The sequence below is a fragment of the Choristoneura fumiferana genome, unplaced genomic scaffold (genome assembly GCF_025370935.1).
Source record: "Choristoneura fumiferana unplaced genomic scaffold, NRCan_CFum_1 Sck3bRy_133;HRSCAF=321_pilon, whole genome shotgun sequence".
In the NCBI taxonomy this organism is placed as follows: domain Eukaryota; kingdom Metazoa; phylum Arthropoda; class Insecta; order Lepidoptera; family Tortricidae; genus Choristoneura; species Choristoneura fumiferana.
This window is the reverse complement of record NW_027412815.1, coordinates 1-14,716: the sequence shown is the minus strand read 5'-3', so window position 1 is coordinate 14,716 and position 14,716 is coordinate 1. Positions and strand designations below refer to the sequence as shown.

The 14,716-nt window shown below is 40.1% G+C and overlaps 1 protein-coding gene across 1 annotated transcript; it reads right to left on the bottom strand.

Annotated features, from left to right (window-relative positions):
• Positions 1-5,138: 5,138 nt before the first annotated feature.
• On the bottom strand, positions 5,139-13,963 carry LOC141445011 (transmembrane protein 135-like). The gene is made up of 6 exons (XM_074110788.1): positions 13,587-13,963; positions 9,850-9,980; positions 9,227-9,353; positions 7,611-7,762; positions 6,855-6,966; positions 5,139-5,410 (listed from the first exon to the last, which is right to left on the bottom strand). The coding sequence occupies exons 1-6, from the start codon at positions 13,743-13,745 to the stop codon at positions 5,189-5,191; spliced, it is 903 nt and encodes a 300-aa protein (XP_073966889.1). The 5' UTR covers positions 13,746-13,963; the 3' UTR covers positions 5,139-5,188.
• Between the last annotated feature and the right edge of the window lie 753 nt (positions 13,964-14,716).

Sequence of the window (14,716 nt, the reverse complement as noted above, 5' to 3'; positions counted from 1 at the left end):
CAGTTCCGGTTTGTACAGGAAAATCGAAGAATTATCTCTGCAGATCGCGCAATTAACAGCAGGTAACGAGCGACGCTCCCGTTGGAACAACAGGTCGAAGTCACGCAACCGGTCGAAGTCACGCGGTCGGAGCCAGGCCCGGAAACCAGGTATGTGCTGGTACCACAGTAATTATGATGATAAAGCTAAGAAATGCGTGCCGCCTTGCAACTATAAGGCGGAAAACTAACGCGGCAGTCCATAGAAGCGACTACTGGCTGTCGCGCTAATACAAGTCGCTTATTTATAACTGACAAAGCTAGTAAAATACAATATCTCATAGACACTGGTTCCGACCTATGCGTGCTACCTCGTAAATTCAAATTTAATATAAAAGCACCTGATACTTACACATTAACAGCAGCAAATGGATCTGTAATACATACCTACGGACTTCTTAAGCAGCAACTGGACCTGGGATTAAGAAGGAATTTCACCTGGAATTTTGTTGTCGCAGATGTGGACAAACCTATAATCGGTGCAGATTTCCTCGCTCATTATGGACTCCTTATTGATTGCAGACAGAAAAAGCTTGTCGACAGCCTCACCTCAGTGTCATCTGCGGGTATGCTCCAGCAGTGTGAACAGGCAAGCATCAAAGCTATCTCCGGCCATAGTGAGTACCACAATTTATTAAAACAATACCCCAGTTTGCTGAAGCCATCTGGTGTGCCACAGGAAGTCAAACATTCCACTGTTCACTATATCAGAACGACTCCTGGCCCACCTGCTTTCTGTAGGCCAAGAAGATTAGCACCAGACCGACTAAAAATTGCCAAACAACAGTTCGAAGAAATGCTACATGAGGGTGTCGCGCGTCGATCTGATTCTCCTTGGGCTTCTGCCCTTCATCTTGTCCCGAAGAAAGGGAATGGCTGGCGACCATGTGGGGATTACCGAGCGCTCAACGCGCGCACAATCCCTGATAGGTATCCCGTCCGTCACATAGAAGATTATTCACATCGCTTGGCTGGTTGCAAAATATTTTCAAAAATTGATTTAGTTAAAGCCTACCATCAAATTCCCGTGTTTGAGGATGATGTTTGCAAGACAGCAATTACAACACCATTTGGCATGTTTGAATTCCCCTTCATGTCATTTGGACTAAGGAATGCTGCACAGACTTTCCAAAGATTTTTGGATGAGGTGCTAAGAGGTCTGGATTTTGTATTTTCTTACATTGACGATGTTCTTATTTTCTCTCATGACCATCAGGAGCACCTGGAACACCTGCAACAAGTCTTCAGCAGATTCCAAGACTACGGGATCCTCATCAACGAATCAAAGTGCTCATTTGGACAACAGGAAGTCAATTTCCTCGGCTTCATCATCTCAGCAGAAGGTACACGACCTATGGATGACAAGGTACAGACATTATTAGATTTCCCTGCACCCAAGACTGTTGGTGGTCTCCGTCGATTTCTTGGGATGCTTAATTTCTACCGAAGATTTGTCCCTCATGCTGCTGACAACCAAGCTCCTCTCAACAATATGCTGGCAGGTCCGAAAATTAAAAGCTCAACTGAACTAACTTGGAACCCAGACCAGCTGGTTGCTTTTCAAAACTGTAAGTCCAGTCTAGCTAAAGCTACATTATTAGCTCATCCAGAGGCAGATGCACCGCTGGCTCTTGTAACTGATGCGTCAAGTACAGCTTTGGGCGCAGTTCTACAACAACTAGTACATGATAAATGGCAACCTTTAGCTTTCTTCTCCAAGAAAATGTCACGAACACAGCAGCAATACAGTGCTTACGATCGGGAGTTACTCGCGATATATGAGAGTGTGAAACACTTTAGGTACATGGTCGAAGGAAGACATTTTGTGATTTATACAGACCACAAGCCAATAACGTTCGCATTCCAACAAAAAGACAGAAAGTGTTCCCCGAGGCAATTTAACTATTTAGATTTTATTTCGCAGTTCACGACTGACCTGCGACATATCTCAGGAAAAGATAACATCACTGCGGACACACTCTCGCGCATCGAGGCCATCTCCGTGCCACCTGACTTCGACGCCATCGCAGAAGCTCAACAGAGAGACGCTGAGCTGCGAGAACTCATTGCTACCCCATCTACATCTTTACGGTTGGAGAAAATACCCGTGCCAGGTACCAATGTTTACTTATATTGTGACACATCTCAGGCGAAACCTCGTCCTTTTGTCGTTCAAGAGCATCGAAGAAGGATTTTCAATGCAGTGCATGGCCTGTGTCACCCAGGAACAAAAGCAACAACTAAGCTGGTCACTGATCGATTTGTATGGCCCTCTGTACGGAAAGATTGTCGTCTTTGGACACAAATGTGTGACCAGTGCCAACGCGCCAAAGTGCAGCGGCATACTTCTTCTCCATTGGAAAGGTTCAAAATGCCAGGAGAAAGATTTAGTCATGTACACATTGACCTAATAGGCCCGCTGCCTCCATCATCTGAATACAAATATTGTTTCACAGCAGTAGATAGATTTACCCGTTGGCCAGAAGTAAAACCACTTAAAGACATCTCAGCCGAAACTGTAGCTAATGCTTTATTGGAAACATGGATCTCACGCTTTGGTTGTCCACAGACTATTACCACTGACCAGGGAAGTCAGTTCACTTCACAACTCTTCAAGGCCTTGACAGACCTCTGCGGCATCCAGCTGAGACACACTACAGCATACCACCCAGCAGCTAATGGTATGGTCGAGCGCCTTCATCGCTGGTTGAAAGGAGCTATCATGGCCCACAACGACACGCGCTGGACGGACGTGCTACCAGTGGTGCTGCTCGGTCTACGCAGCGCCTGGAAGGACGATCTGAAATGCTCGGCTGCAGAGATGGTGTATGGTGAGCCCTTGCGAATACCTGGTGAGTTCTTTCAAACCACTAACTCTAACACGCTGCAGCCAGCAGAATTTGTGAGCCAACTGAGAGAGCATATTTCTAAAGTAAAACCAGTGCCTGCATCTAGTCATTGTACGAAGTCAGTTTTTGTACACAAAGATTTAAAAACTTGCACCCATATTTATCTGCGCAAAGATGCACTCAGAGGTGCATTGCAACCGCCATACACTGGCCCACATCGTGTTCTCAGTAGAACAGACAAGACCGTCACTGTTGAATTATCCAGAGGACCAGTGACCGTCTCAATTGATCGTGTCAAACCTTCCTACTCTCAGAATGACACAGTTCCAACTTACCCTTTTTCTCCTCAGACTAATAGAAATGTTCCTGTCCGTTTACCTACACCTGCACCTCCTGCCCCAGCTCCAGCTCCACTCCTAACTCCAGTTTCTGCTCCTCGTCCGGTCAAAACCACACGGTCTGGCCGACAAGTAAAATTTCCCGTTTGTTTTTCACCAGAACGCTGATTCTCCCAGGGGGGTGGTGTGGTACAGCACTATGCGTCCGCACAGGACTGCCAAGCTTCGCCCCGCACTATGGCCTGCGGGGGGAGCAAAGGAGGGGCGGAGAGCTGCCGGCGCTCACGCCGCACGCCGCCAGTTGCCGAGACCTCGCCCGCGCGGAACGCACGCTTCCCTTACTGCTGCTCGCAACGCTCAACTCTCGTACTCACTCGCTCGCTTTCAATTAACGCCAATAATCCGTTTCTCTATCTTGCAATTAATTTACTAACCGCTGTACTCTTATCGCAATTAAATATCCGTAACTCAAGCAACCAAGTTTTCATTCCGACTCGCTAACTACTTATATATATAGGCCTACCCCTATAAACGATACCTCCTAACCATCCAATTTTTTAGTCAGCTTAACTTGCCCGATATCACGTCCTTAGCGTATGACGTCGTGTTCTAATTTGTTGCTACATTTCCCTTGGGCTCCCGTACTATCACGTAATAATACAGAGTGATCGATCCAAATAGATCAGTATGGATAAGTCAGAAACTATGAGAAACAGCGAAATCTGTTCTTAGGAGCCATTGCGTCGAGGCAATGGAAAAATAGTTTACGTCCTATTCTCAGACCTACCGAATATACACAAAAAAATATATAAAAATCGTTTAAGCTGTTTGGAGAAGTGTGGTTACAAACACTGTGACACGATAATTTTATATATTAGATGTAACCGGCGATTTTGGTTTATATGTTTCCATCAAACTTGGTCAAAATTCTGTAAATAATCTTATCTATAATATAAAAGTGAACCGCCAGAACGGGACAAAAAAACGAGACAGAGCAGGATGGCGCTCTACAACACCATTTTGACACGTTTCTCCCAAACAACGCATTATTTCTCTGGAATTTTAAAGCAATTCGATTCTTTGACCTTGGGAATCGCGAAAAACTTGAGAAAATATGATATTGGGTGTGTACATTTTGTATATTAAGCAAAATAAAATCACAAGTTTGAATTTCGAGCCAAAAACGAGCGATCTATTATCTATGCCATTCAGGGAAAAGAAATCTATTCATTATCCTGCATTGCAGTCTGTAAAGCTCTTTACCCATTCATTGCCGCGCGCCAGATTACGCTGGGCTTAGAGTCATGAAATTTGGTATGTAGATAGCTGGATGTCTGAAATAACACATAGGCTACTTTTATTCCAATATTCCCACGGGATAGTTGTTCTTAACACAACACCTCAATGAAGATTACGATATAAATTTTGGGATTTCCCACAGGAATTTTGTAACTAATTCAATTGTAACTACCAGATCGAATAGTTTACGCGTGCGAAGCCGCGGGTAAACTCTAATTTGTTATAATAGTTGATCCTGTGAGTATAAGGACCCAGCTTTGCTATGAAATAATGCTCACAATTTTAATAATTTGCAAAATTTAATCATAATAAAATTCATCAATACGAATCATCTGAAGAGACCACTTCAGCATCACTTTAGTGGGCGTTCCAATTTATTTAAAATTTAATGGAATATTAATTTTTTGCTTCCTTGGACTGAATTCAAAATATCTTGATGCTTATATAAACCGAGCGTTAATGCTCAAAATCCAGTTTTTACTAAATCTAAAATCGACGCCATGGTTTCTAAGAACAGATTTTTTACCTATCTCTTAAGTTTCTGACTTCTTCCTACTGACCCATTTGGATTGATCACCCTGTGTGTGTATTGCTGAGCGCGCTTCTTCGTTTCGTGCGTTCGGGAATTTAGTAGGTACCTAAGATCCTAATTTACAGTTGAACTCTATGCAAGTTCTAAATAGCTTACGCAAGCGAAGTCGCGAGTAATATGCTGGTAAATATGAAGTCTTACCCTATAAATACCGATGTATCCTCCAAAGAAAACGCCAAGCTTTAGATGTGAGAGCTTGAGAGATTTGAACGCTTTGGCCGGCGTCAGTATTCGCGGAATGATGTGTCTTAGTATCGATATCGCGCAGCCTGCGCTGAAAAGCTGCGCAGTGCCCTGGAACAAGCCAAATGTTTACTAGATCATCTCCACCCTAAACAATCAGTAATCAGTCATTTAGTTGCTCAAACATGGTAGGTACAAAGAAGATGGTTTACAACAGGCAATTTATCGCATTAGGTACAGTCAAGTGCAAAAATTAGTATCTATACGAACCACTCAAAAATATGTTACTACTATATTCTTATATGAAAGAGTCTGTGGTACAGTCACCAGCATTAATATCTGCTACAGCGAAGCGTGTAAAAATATCTGACACGTCCTTCCGGCCCTAGAAATAGAGTCGTATCAGATATTTATGCACGCTTGTTGTGTCAGATATTGGTGCTGGTGACTGTACTTATTTTTGAAACTGAATAATTTTCAAGTTTTGTGTAAGTAGGTATCACATACATAAAATAAACTATCTATGTACATTTATTCTAATTTAAATTAACAGTGTAATTGAAATACTCTTGAATTGAATGAAATGGAGACCACGGACTGGACGGACGACCTTAGGAGGGTCGCTGGCGGCGGATGGATGCGAGGGGCTGAAGACAGAGTGTTGTGGCGCGCCATGGAAGAGGCCTATGTCCAGCAGTGGACTGCTGTAGGCTGATGATGATGATGATAAATAGTAAGCTTTTGAAACCGGGTCTCCACTGAGCTAGCCGCCGCGCGAGGCAAGCGCATGAGGCATGATTTTGTTCTATACCGGGCTCAAAATTGCACCGAAAATGGCTGCCGCGAGAGGCGGCTCGCTCAGTGTAGTCTTTGATACTAAATAATTTCGCAAAGCCTGCTTAAATTCGTGTTAAATGTGTCTAACTTCGTACCACATTGTAACTTAGCACTGACTAAGGGGGACCTTAATTTGATGCTCACAAATAAAGTTTAAGAAGCGTGGTGGCCTAGTGGTTTGACCTATCGCCTCTCAAACCCCGGCTCGCACTCTGAGTTTTCGAAATTCATGTGGCGGAATTACATTGAAATTTTACACGAGCTTTGCGGTGAAGGAAAACACCGTGAGGAAACCTGCACAAAACTGCGAAGAAATTCTGTGTTGCGTGTGAAGTTCCCAATCCGCACTGGGCCGCGTGGGAACTATGGCCCAAGCCACTCTTGTTCTGATAGGAGGCCTGGCCCAGCAGTGGGACGTATATAGGCTGGGTGATGATGATTATATGAAGATAAAGTTTTGTGAGGCCCCTCAATAACTCTATACCATAACGTATTCATTCAGTGTCTAATACATAGGTAATCATTCTTCCGTAATTTTGGTTTTGAAGTTTGGTTCGTTTGACCAACACTGTTAATGTAACTTTTAATTGTGGTTTACAGGTACATCCATACATTGATCTATCGTCAAACTAACTGACTACACTTTAAGTCAATAATTCCATTGATAAAATGTTTTTTCTGTGTCCGAATTGACCTCAATAAGTGATTATCCCGTTACCTTTAATATGTAGTTAATACACTCGCCAGAGTGGGGACAAGCTGCACTTCTGCCTTTGATTCCCCTTAGCGGTTCACAAACTTCCTTCGATACTCGAGGCGGTGTGAATATCCTGAAGATAGAAGAAGAGAAGAATACTTTCACAACACCTTTCTTATTTGACGGTACATTATTATTGCAATGTTGTTGTGTCTTGAAGGCCGCGGTGCTATAGCCCCAGATGCCCTACCCAAAACTCAGAATTGTAGTTTGTTACAGATAAAGCTAGTATAAGAATGTCAGAAATAACTTAATTCAGTATAAGTAAATGCCAATGGTTTATGTTGTAACACTCGTACTCAAACGTCACTAAAAATCTGTATACTTACTCGACCTTTCTGAGACGAAAACATTAGACGCAAAAGGCTTTTCAGGCACGAACGTTGCAAGTTAAATAAAATCTTCTAGTAGGTACTAACAGTCTCTAAGCTAAGCCACCGACGGACGGACAGACAGACGGGTATGGCTAAATTATAATGGTTCCACTACCCACTTTTGCTGTTCAATGAGAAGTGAATTGATACGAATAACGACTTTTTTCAGAGCAACTAATACTACAATCACACTATCAATTTATCGAATAATCGCTTCTATAACACAAATACATAATTTAAAGTACTTAGCTGAAAATAACTAATTTAAAAAAAATACTAGGTATAGCGCCCTCAAATTACCTAAGTTTGAAAACACTTGTTTTGTATGGACACTAATACGCACCAAAACAAAGGCGTGCGCTTCTCATTATCTCGCTCTTTCCGCAAAAGATAAAAGAAGACAGCACTTCCAATCATGAAGAGGATTGTTTCTTTTCCTGGCGTGCGTCGGAGAAACCCCTTCATGTGTAACGTCCTTATCCAATATTCAAATACCTGTGAATTAATAGTAGTTTATGCAACTGTTACGTAATAGTAGGGGCCCTTACACGAGTGTGGTTTTTTGAAACGAGGCGCAGCCGAATTTCATAAAAGGATCACATGAGTGTTTTAAGGCCTAATTACGTACAATTGCATACAATATTTTATCTACACACATATTATAAGTACTCTAACATGGGTTCTGAAACCAATGATAAATGACCTGCATTGTATTGCTGACTTGGTCTACCAGCAGGGCTACCACGAAACTCGAAATTCCCAGACGTAAAGTGGAGGTGATTTTTTCTTAGATAGGTCTTTTAAAACCATTAGGGGTTTGCTAAGACGATTTTTCGATTCAGTGATTTGTTTGCGAATTCAACTTTCAACTTTAAAGTTCATTCAAATCGAGCGTCGTCCCCCCCCTCTAAAATCTAAACCGGTGGGTGGAAAATTTTTTAAAAAATTCAGGATGTAGTAAATATATCAAACTTTCAAGGAAAACTATAACGACTAAGTTTGCTTGAGAATTATTAGTAGTTTAAGAGTAAATAGCAGCCTAAGGTATAAAATATACCTAAACTTGGAAGATTCCGTATAAAATACGAAATCCCTAGAAAAATATTACTTAATGTTTTCATAATGGCTACGGAACCCTATTTCGGGCGTGTCCGACACGCTCTTGGCTGGTTTTTGAACGTATTATAGAGGACTTTGATATGGGTGTAGATAAATAATGTATTGATACTGAATGCTCTAACTAGATCTAGAGATCTTCTAAAAACTCCCGATCACGATTAGTACAAAAACGAGCCTATTTTTTTCTCAAACGGCCGGCAACGCATCGGTAATTGGGACGGCTGAACCGATTTTGATAAAAGATGTCTAAGAACCATTGCTAGAAAACCTGCTATATAATAAAACAACCGCATTCAAATCGGCCCACCCGTTTAAGAGCGACGATGCCACAGACAGATAGACACACACAAAGACACTCAGACACAAAGACACACACTCTTTGCGTCGGGGGTTAAAAAAATACAAAGATGGACGCCACGCCGTGCAAAAAGTGTCACATGGAACTTTAAGTGGCTATATCTTATCTTCGCCATTGTTTATTCAATTGACAGTAGAAAAATGGCGGGCGGTGATGCTTTTCACATCATATAAAAAAACAGCTGAGAAAATTAAATGTGGATTTTAAGCCATATGCAAGGTTACTACGTGTTTAGCTCGCATGACATTATTTAAATATACACATATACACACACACACACACAGACACACACACACACACACACACACACACACACACACACATATATATATCGTCACTACCTTGAAAAATCTCGTATCTCAAATCAATACGTCAACAAAATTTAACCTTGACGTAATGGTCATAAAGTGCACTCAGAAAAATTATCCATTTTGAGATACGAGTTTTTTTTAAAGTAGTGACGATATATATATAATGCTTACCAAGTTAGCAAAGAGATTGGTGACTGGGATTCTTCTGACCATCGGCTCCAAGTACAGTGCCAGGCCACTGATGGCCGATGGCAAGAACATCGTGTTGTAATAGTATAACCGGCTGCAAAATATTTGCCTGGAAGAACATGAAAGTTAAATAAGAATTTAATATGCATATTATTTAATCTGTATAAGACTTCAAGAGGATTGTGAAGTAAAAGCGAAAACATGAAGAAGAGAGATAGAAGTCAGAAGTAATAATGGTTTCCAATTCCAAAACGTTTGCCATGGACTAATTTCTGCATGATGTGTTAGTTACACACGTAACTTTAGTTTTCTGAAATGTCGATTAGAATTAGTTTTGAACGAAAACAATACATGAACGTCAATTAAGTTTATTGACATTTAAGAAAATGAAAATGAAACGTATATAAACCTAGCTTTAGTGTTGACTGGCAAAAAAATTGGGGAGATGGAAACCATTTTCACCGTTTGTATGCTAAGCCATGACTACAAAATCCTCTTAAAATCATATTTCTTTTTAATTGACTAGATAACATCATACGATATTAAAGAGACAATACTACTTAAATACGTATAGTTTTCGAAATTTAATAACATTGGCGCCCCACCTGACTATGCAGTTGTATGTTACGACGGAGGTCCCGACAATGAAACCAAATATCCCAGAATTTAGATACAGCTTGAACTGCTCCAGTAGCTCGGCTTTGTTCAATTTCTTGCCTTTCATAAGTATTTGAAACTGCAATAATTACTACATTTTAGCTGCATTGTATATTATCACTAAGTATTATTTTAACCGGTGTGGTACGGGGTTAAGTATATCGGTCATCATAATCATTATCATATCAGCCGTGGGACGTCCAACTGTTGGGCATGGACCTCCTCCATATACCTCCAGTTGTTGGTTGGAAGCAGCCTGTATCCACCGTGAGCCCGCGGCTTTAACCAGGTCATCGATCCATCTCGTTGGTGGACGGTCTACGCTGCGCTTGCCGATCCTCGGTCTTCTTTTGAGAACTGTTCGGCCGCAACGGCTATTTGTTCACCGTGCTATACCTATGGCCTGCCCGTTGCCTTTTCAACGAGCTAATCTACTATATCGGCTATATCGGTGACCCTCGTTCTACATTATTATCTCTCATTTCTGATTTGATCCCGTGGAGAAACCCCCGATAGCCCTCTTGTTAACTCACTAGCAACTCTGATTCATAAGGTCTATACTGATGTATAGTGTTAATGCGTAGTAATTTTTTGCAACGGGACCCCCTCTGGAACCAAAATACTTAGCAGTCATTGAGACGGACAACTACTATGATATTTTGAATGTGAGAACGTTCTACGATTGGTCACAATTCAAATGGAATTGTACCAGAAGGAAATATAGAGGATGTTTAAAAATTTCAGCAGATAGTTAGGTTTTGATTGAACATCATGTAAAGGTCATGGGAATTAGTTACGCCTTTGATGCGGGACACCTTGAATCGATCTCTATATGAAAACTGTGAACAAAGAAATTAAAAAAATAACTTTAAAACATTTACTTACAGTAAAGTTGTCTTTAAAGTCAAACTAACTCAACCACCTGGTGAAAAAATCCGGAATAATTTTAATGCTTATGTACCATGTAGAAGCAATCTACATAAACATTTTTTTTTTCTTGGAGAGGTTTTCATTAGATGTTAACGTAAAAGTTGGTTACATTTACATAAGGTTTAAATGTCAAACATTGAAGATTTAAAGGTTGGTAGGTATCTGCTAAGAATTAACGTCAATGGCTGCTAAAACTTGTTATACGAGAAAAGTTGAGAATTGTAGCGCTCGGATTAGGGTAATATTTTATAGTGAAGCTCGATTCCCGATCTGAGCCTTTTTTTTATTGTATTCTAGTTACAGTCAAGTTCATAAACTTGTGAGCAAAAATTGGATCAAAAATATCTGAATACGACTCTACACCGTTAACAATAGTCAATGCTGCCAGTGTCTTGGGGTCAATGCCTGAGGCAGAAAATTTGGATGACGTTTTTATTTTGTAACATAGTTTAGTTTATAAATAGTTTTAGTTTTGGATGTTAGACAGATGAGACGAGGAGATGTATACATAATATACGTTTTAAATCATAGAGTCGTGTTCAGATATTTTTGATTAAAATTTTGCTCACAAGTTTACGAACTCGACTACACTATTATGAAGTAAATTATATTCCCAGGTTCATCAATGTTTTGTTTCATGTGATACAAGGTCCAAGTAGAACGTTCTCACTTATAAAATGTTACAATTTCAAACAAACCGGTATTACGTAACATTTTCTGTAAAAAGGTACAATGTAATACAATACAATGAGTCTTTATTATGCGCCGCAAATTACTATTTGCAGCGAAACAGAAAACAGAAATAAAATTACAGGGTAAGCAATAGGCGAACTTATCGCTTAAGAGCAATCTCTTCCAGACAACCTTTTCTTAGAGAAAGAAGTAAGAGCTAGATTAGGTACAGCAGGTGGTGCATCAACACCACAGTACCGCAGTAGGTAGGTTCAGATGCAGTTGGATCAAATAAACTCCACTCCACGTGTACTCGATCGGTACTTTTCCCCTAAGGGGTAGAGTAGCGTTTCAGAAGGCGCACCTCGGGCTTAGCCGTTAGCTAATATGAGGAAGGTTGGGTGAAAAACTTTCCTTAAAGTTCAGGGAGATCAAATAAATATGTCAAATACAACAACTACTAGTTATTACTACATTGTTATTCGGCAATAGGTAAGTATTGTATTTCAAAAACGATATGTTTTTCAATTGATCACATTCAGGTTAAAGTTACGATTTCAGATAACTATATAACACTTAGATCCTGTTTCACTAGTCGTTGATAAATTTTATGTATGAGATAAATGTGATATCGTCTCTTTTTAACCGACTTCAAAAAAGGAAGAGATTCTATGATCCAATGTTTGTATTTTTTTTAGATATGTTCACCGATTACCTACTCAGTCAATTATGGACCGATTTTCAAAATTCTTTTTTTTCGAAAGAGTATTCTTCTGCGGTGGTCCCATTGTCACCAAGTCAAGATCTAATGATGGAATCCTAGGGAAATCGAGGGAAAACCTCAAAATTTATAGGCACACCTATGGTGATTTTGGCATTTTTAGCATTAAGATAAGCAGTTACATTAAGAAATTATACCTTGGTAAACTGTACCTGATGAAGACCGTAGATGGCCAATGGAACTCGTCAAAGCTAAGTACTTAATGCTCGCGCGTCTATAAACGATCATGATTACTAAACCAAGATAAGCGACTAAAAAGAAGCTTTAAGTTAACGATTCTTTCGACTTGATCTGATGCTGAAGCCGGAAGGTAGGCAACGGAACTCTGTTATAAAACAACGTAACTAAGCCGTGTTTGGGGGTAATGGAATCTTTGTGAGATGTACTTTGGCTACAAATCACTAAAAAGTGAGAAATAATAAATTTTTAACAAAAAAGTAAAACCGACTACAAAAAAAAAAAAAATAACAAAAATGGAACCGACTGTAAAACTCTTGAAAATATTTTTCTAGGTAGGTACTACTAGCTCGAAGTCGGTGCCTCAGCACGAGCCAGCAGGAGTGGAACAATAGTCATCTACCTCACCTACATACCATGGGTTTCAATCACTCCTGCTGGGTCGTGCTGAGTCACCGACTTCGAGCTAGTAGGTACCTAGTGCTAGTAAAATATTTTCAAGAGTTTTGTAGTCGGTTCCATTTTTGTTATTTTTTGGAGTCGGTTTTACTTTTTTGTTAAAAAAAATCTTTATTATTCGGACAAAACAAACAGAGGGCATCACAAATATATATTACGAAATTTATTAATGAATAGTAAAACAGGCCTGACAAGGAATTAGTTTTATCAATTGTGAGATGTAATTTTTTTTACTGGTTAGTTAATGTTTTGCCCTATGGGCTAATGTGACAAATTTGTACGTTGCCCGTTACAAATTAAATAAAAAAAAAACAGGCCTTATGACAACTAATATGGAAAACACACAGGTTCGATATAGCAGACAATACAGACCACTCAGATTAGTCATTCTGATTCGTCTGTGGACCGGCCTAATTACTGTTTTAATTTTATTCTGCAAAAGAAACACGATAATTAATAATAAGATTAAGTGCACAGATCTGCAAAACGATGTCTGCCATTTTCATTCATCTGTCTAATTACCGTATCACTATTGCACTCCAGTCTAATTACCGTATCACTAGTGCGGAAAAAATGCCGAACGGTAATTGGACTGGTGCACAGATGAATGAGAATGGCTGAGATATTAATGGGTTGAGATTAACTGGTATTATTTTAATTACTTACGACATAGACTAACGCATAGAACTTGTAGGATCCCTTTATACAGCTGGCCAGCATGATCATGTTACCGTTGAAACAACTCTTCGACCACGGATGGGCCATCTCGTGACAAGTGCACCCACCGACAACTTTCTCAAAGAAATGCTTACTCGCTTCCACCATGGTTATATAACCGTTGTTTTAATTAACAATGAAAACCGAAGCTAATCAGGAATTGATTTTGGTGAGGTAACAAACTGAACTAACTAAGTAATACACAAAATACGTTATGTAGCGTTGCGTCGACAGGTGACAACTGATTTGGTTTTTAAAACTCGCACTTCGAATGGGTAAGTGTGGGAGCTTATCTTTTTTTTTATTCAAATATGGTTGAGACATATGTATGCAACTAATAATTAGGCAGGTGTACAAATCTATCTCGCCTCTTTCGCTTGTATAGGCATTTCTCATTTTTGTGCACACAGTCACTTCCATGGATGTTACTAGCGTGGATGTAATTTGGTTTTCTAATATTTCGAGAAAGTGCTAATGTTTATGATGGATTCACAAATTATACATGATACAGTAACTCGTCGTAAGATTAACTTTTTTTTTTAAATATTTAAAAGAGTTGTTACATCCACGGTAGTGATATCCATGGAAGTGACTGTGTGCACAAAAATGAGAATTACTCTTATATGTATGTAAACTCTTTATTGTACAAAAGAAAATTAACAAAATACAACTGATAAACTTTAAGATACTTGTACAAAGGCTTGTATAAACTATGCATAATGGCTAAATTTTACGTACACATCGTGTTTTTAATTGCAAAATATTTTTATAATATCAAATACCTGTGTAGAGACAGTTCTATCCATGTTGTGTCAATGTGGCCTTCATCATGTCAGACGAAAGACGTTCACTGCGTGACACAGGCCTCTCCAAGGCTCTCCACTCAGACCGGTCTTGTGCTTTTCGGATCCACCGCAATCCCGCGATCTTAACCAGGTCGTCGCTCCATCTTGTTGGAGGCTACCGACAGCTCGTCTCCCGGTCGCGAGGACGCCATTCGAGAACCTTTTGACCCAATCGGCCATCAGTCCTGCGAGCAATGTGCCCCCGCCCACTGCCACTTCAGTTTCGCCATTCTT

Bases quoted from the DNA above. Each gene is read 5' to 3' on its own strand.
- LOC141445011 (XM_074110788.1), bottom strand. From the start codon at position 13,745: ATGGTGGAAGCGAGTAAGCATTTCTTTGAGAAAGTTGTCGGTGGGTGC. The intron at 9,981-13,586 runs GTAAGTAATTAA...TAATTATTGCAG, and splicing joins TCTATGCGTTAGTCTATGTC to TTTCAAATACTTATGAAAGG. The intron at 9,354-9,849 runs GTGGGGCGCCAA...ATGTTCTTCCAG, and splicing joins ACATACAACTGCATAGTCAG to GCAAATATTTTGCAGCCGGT.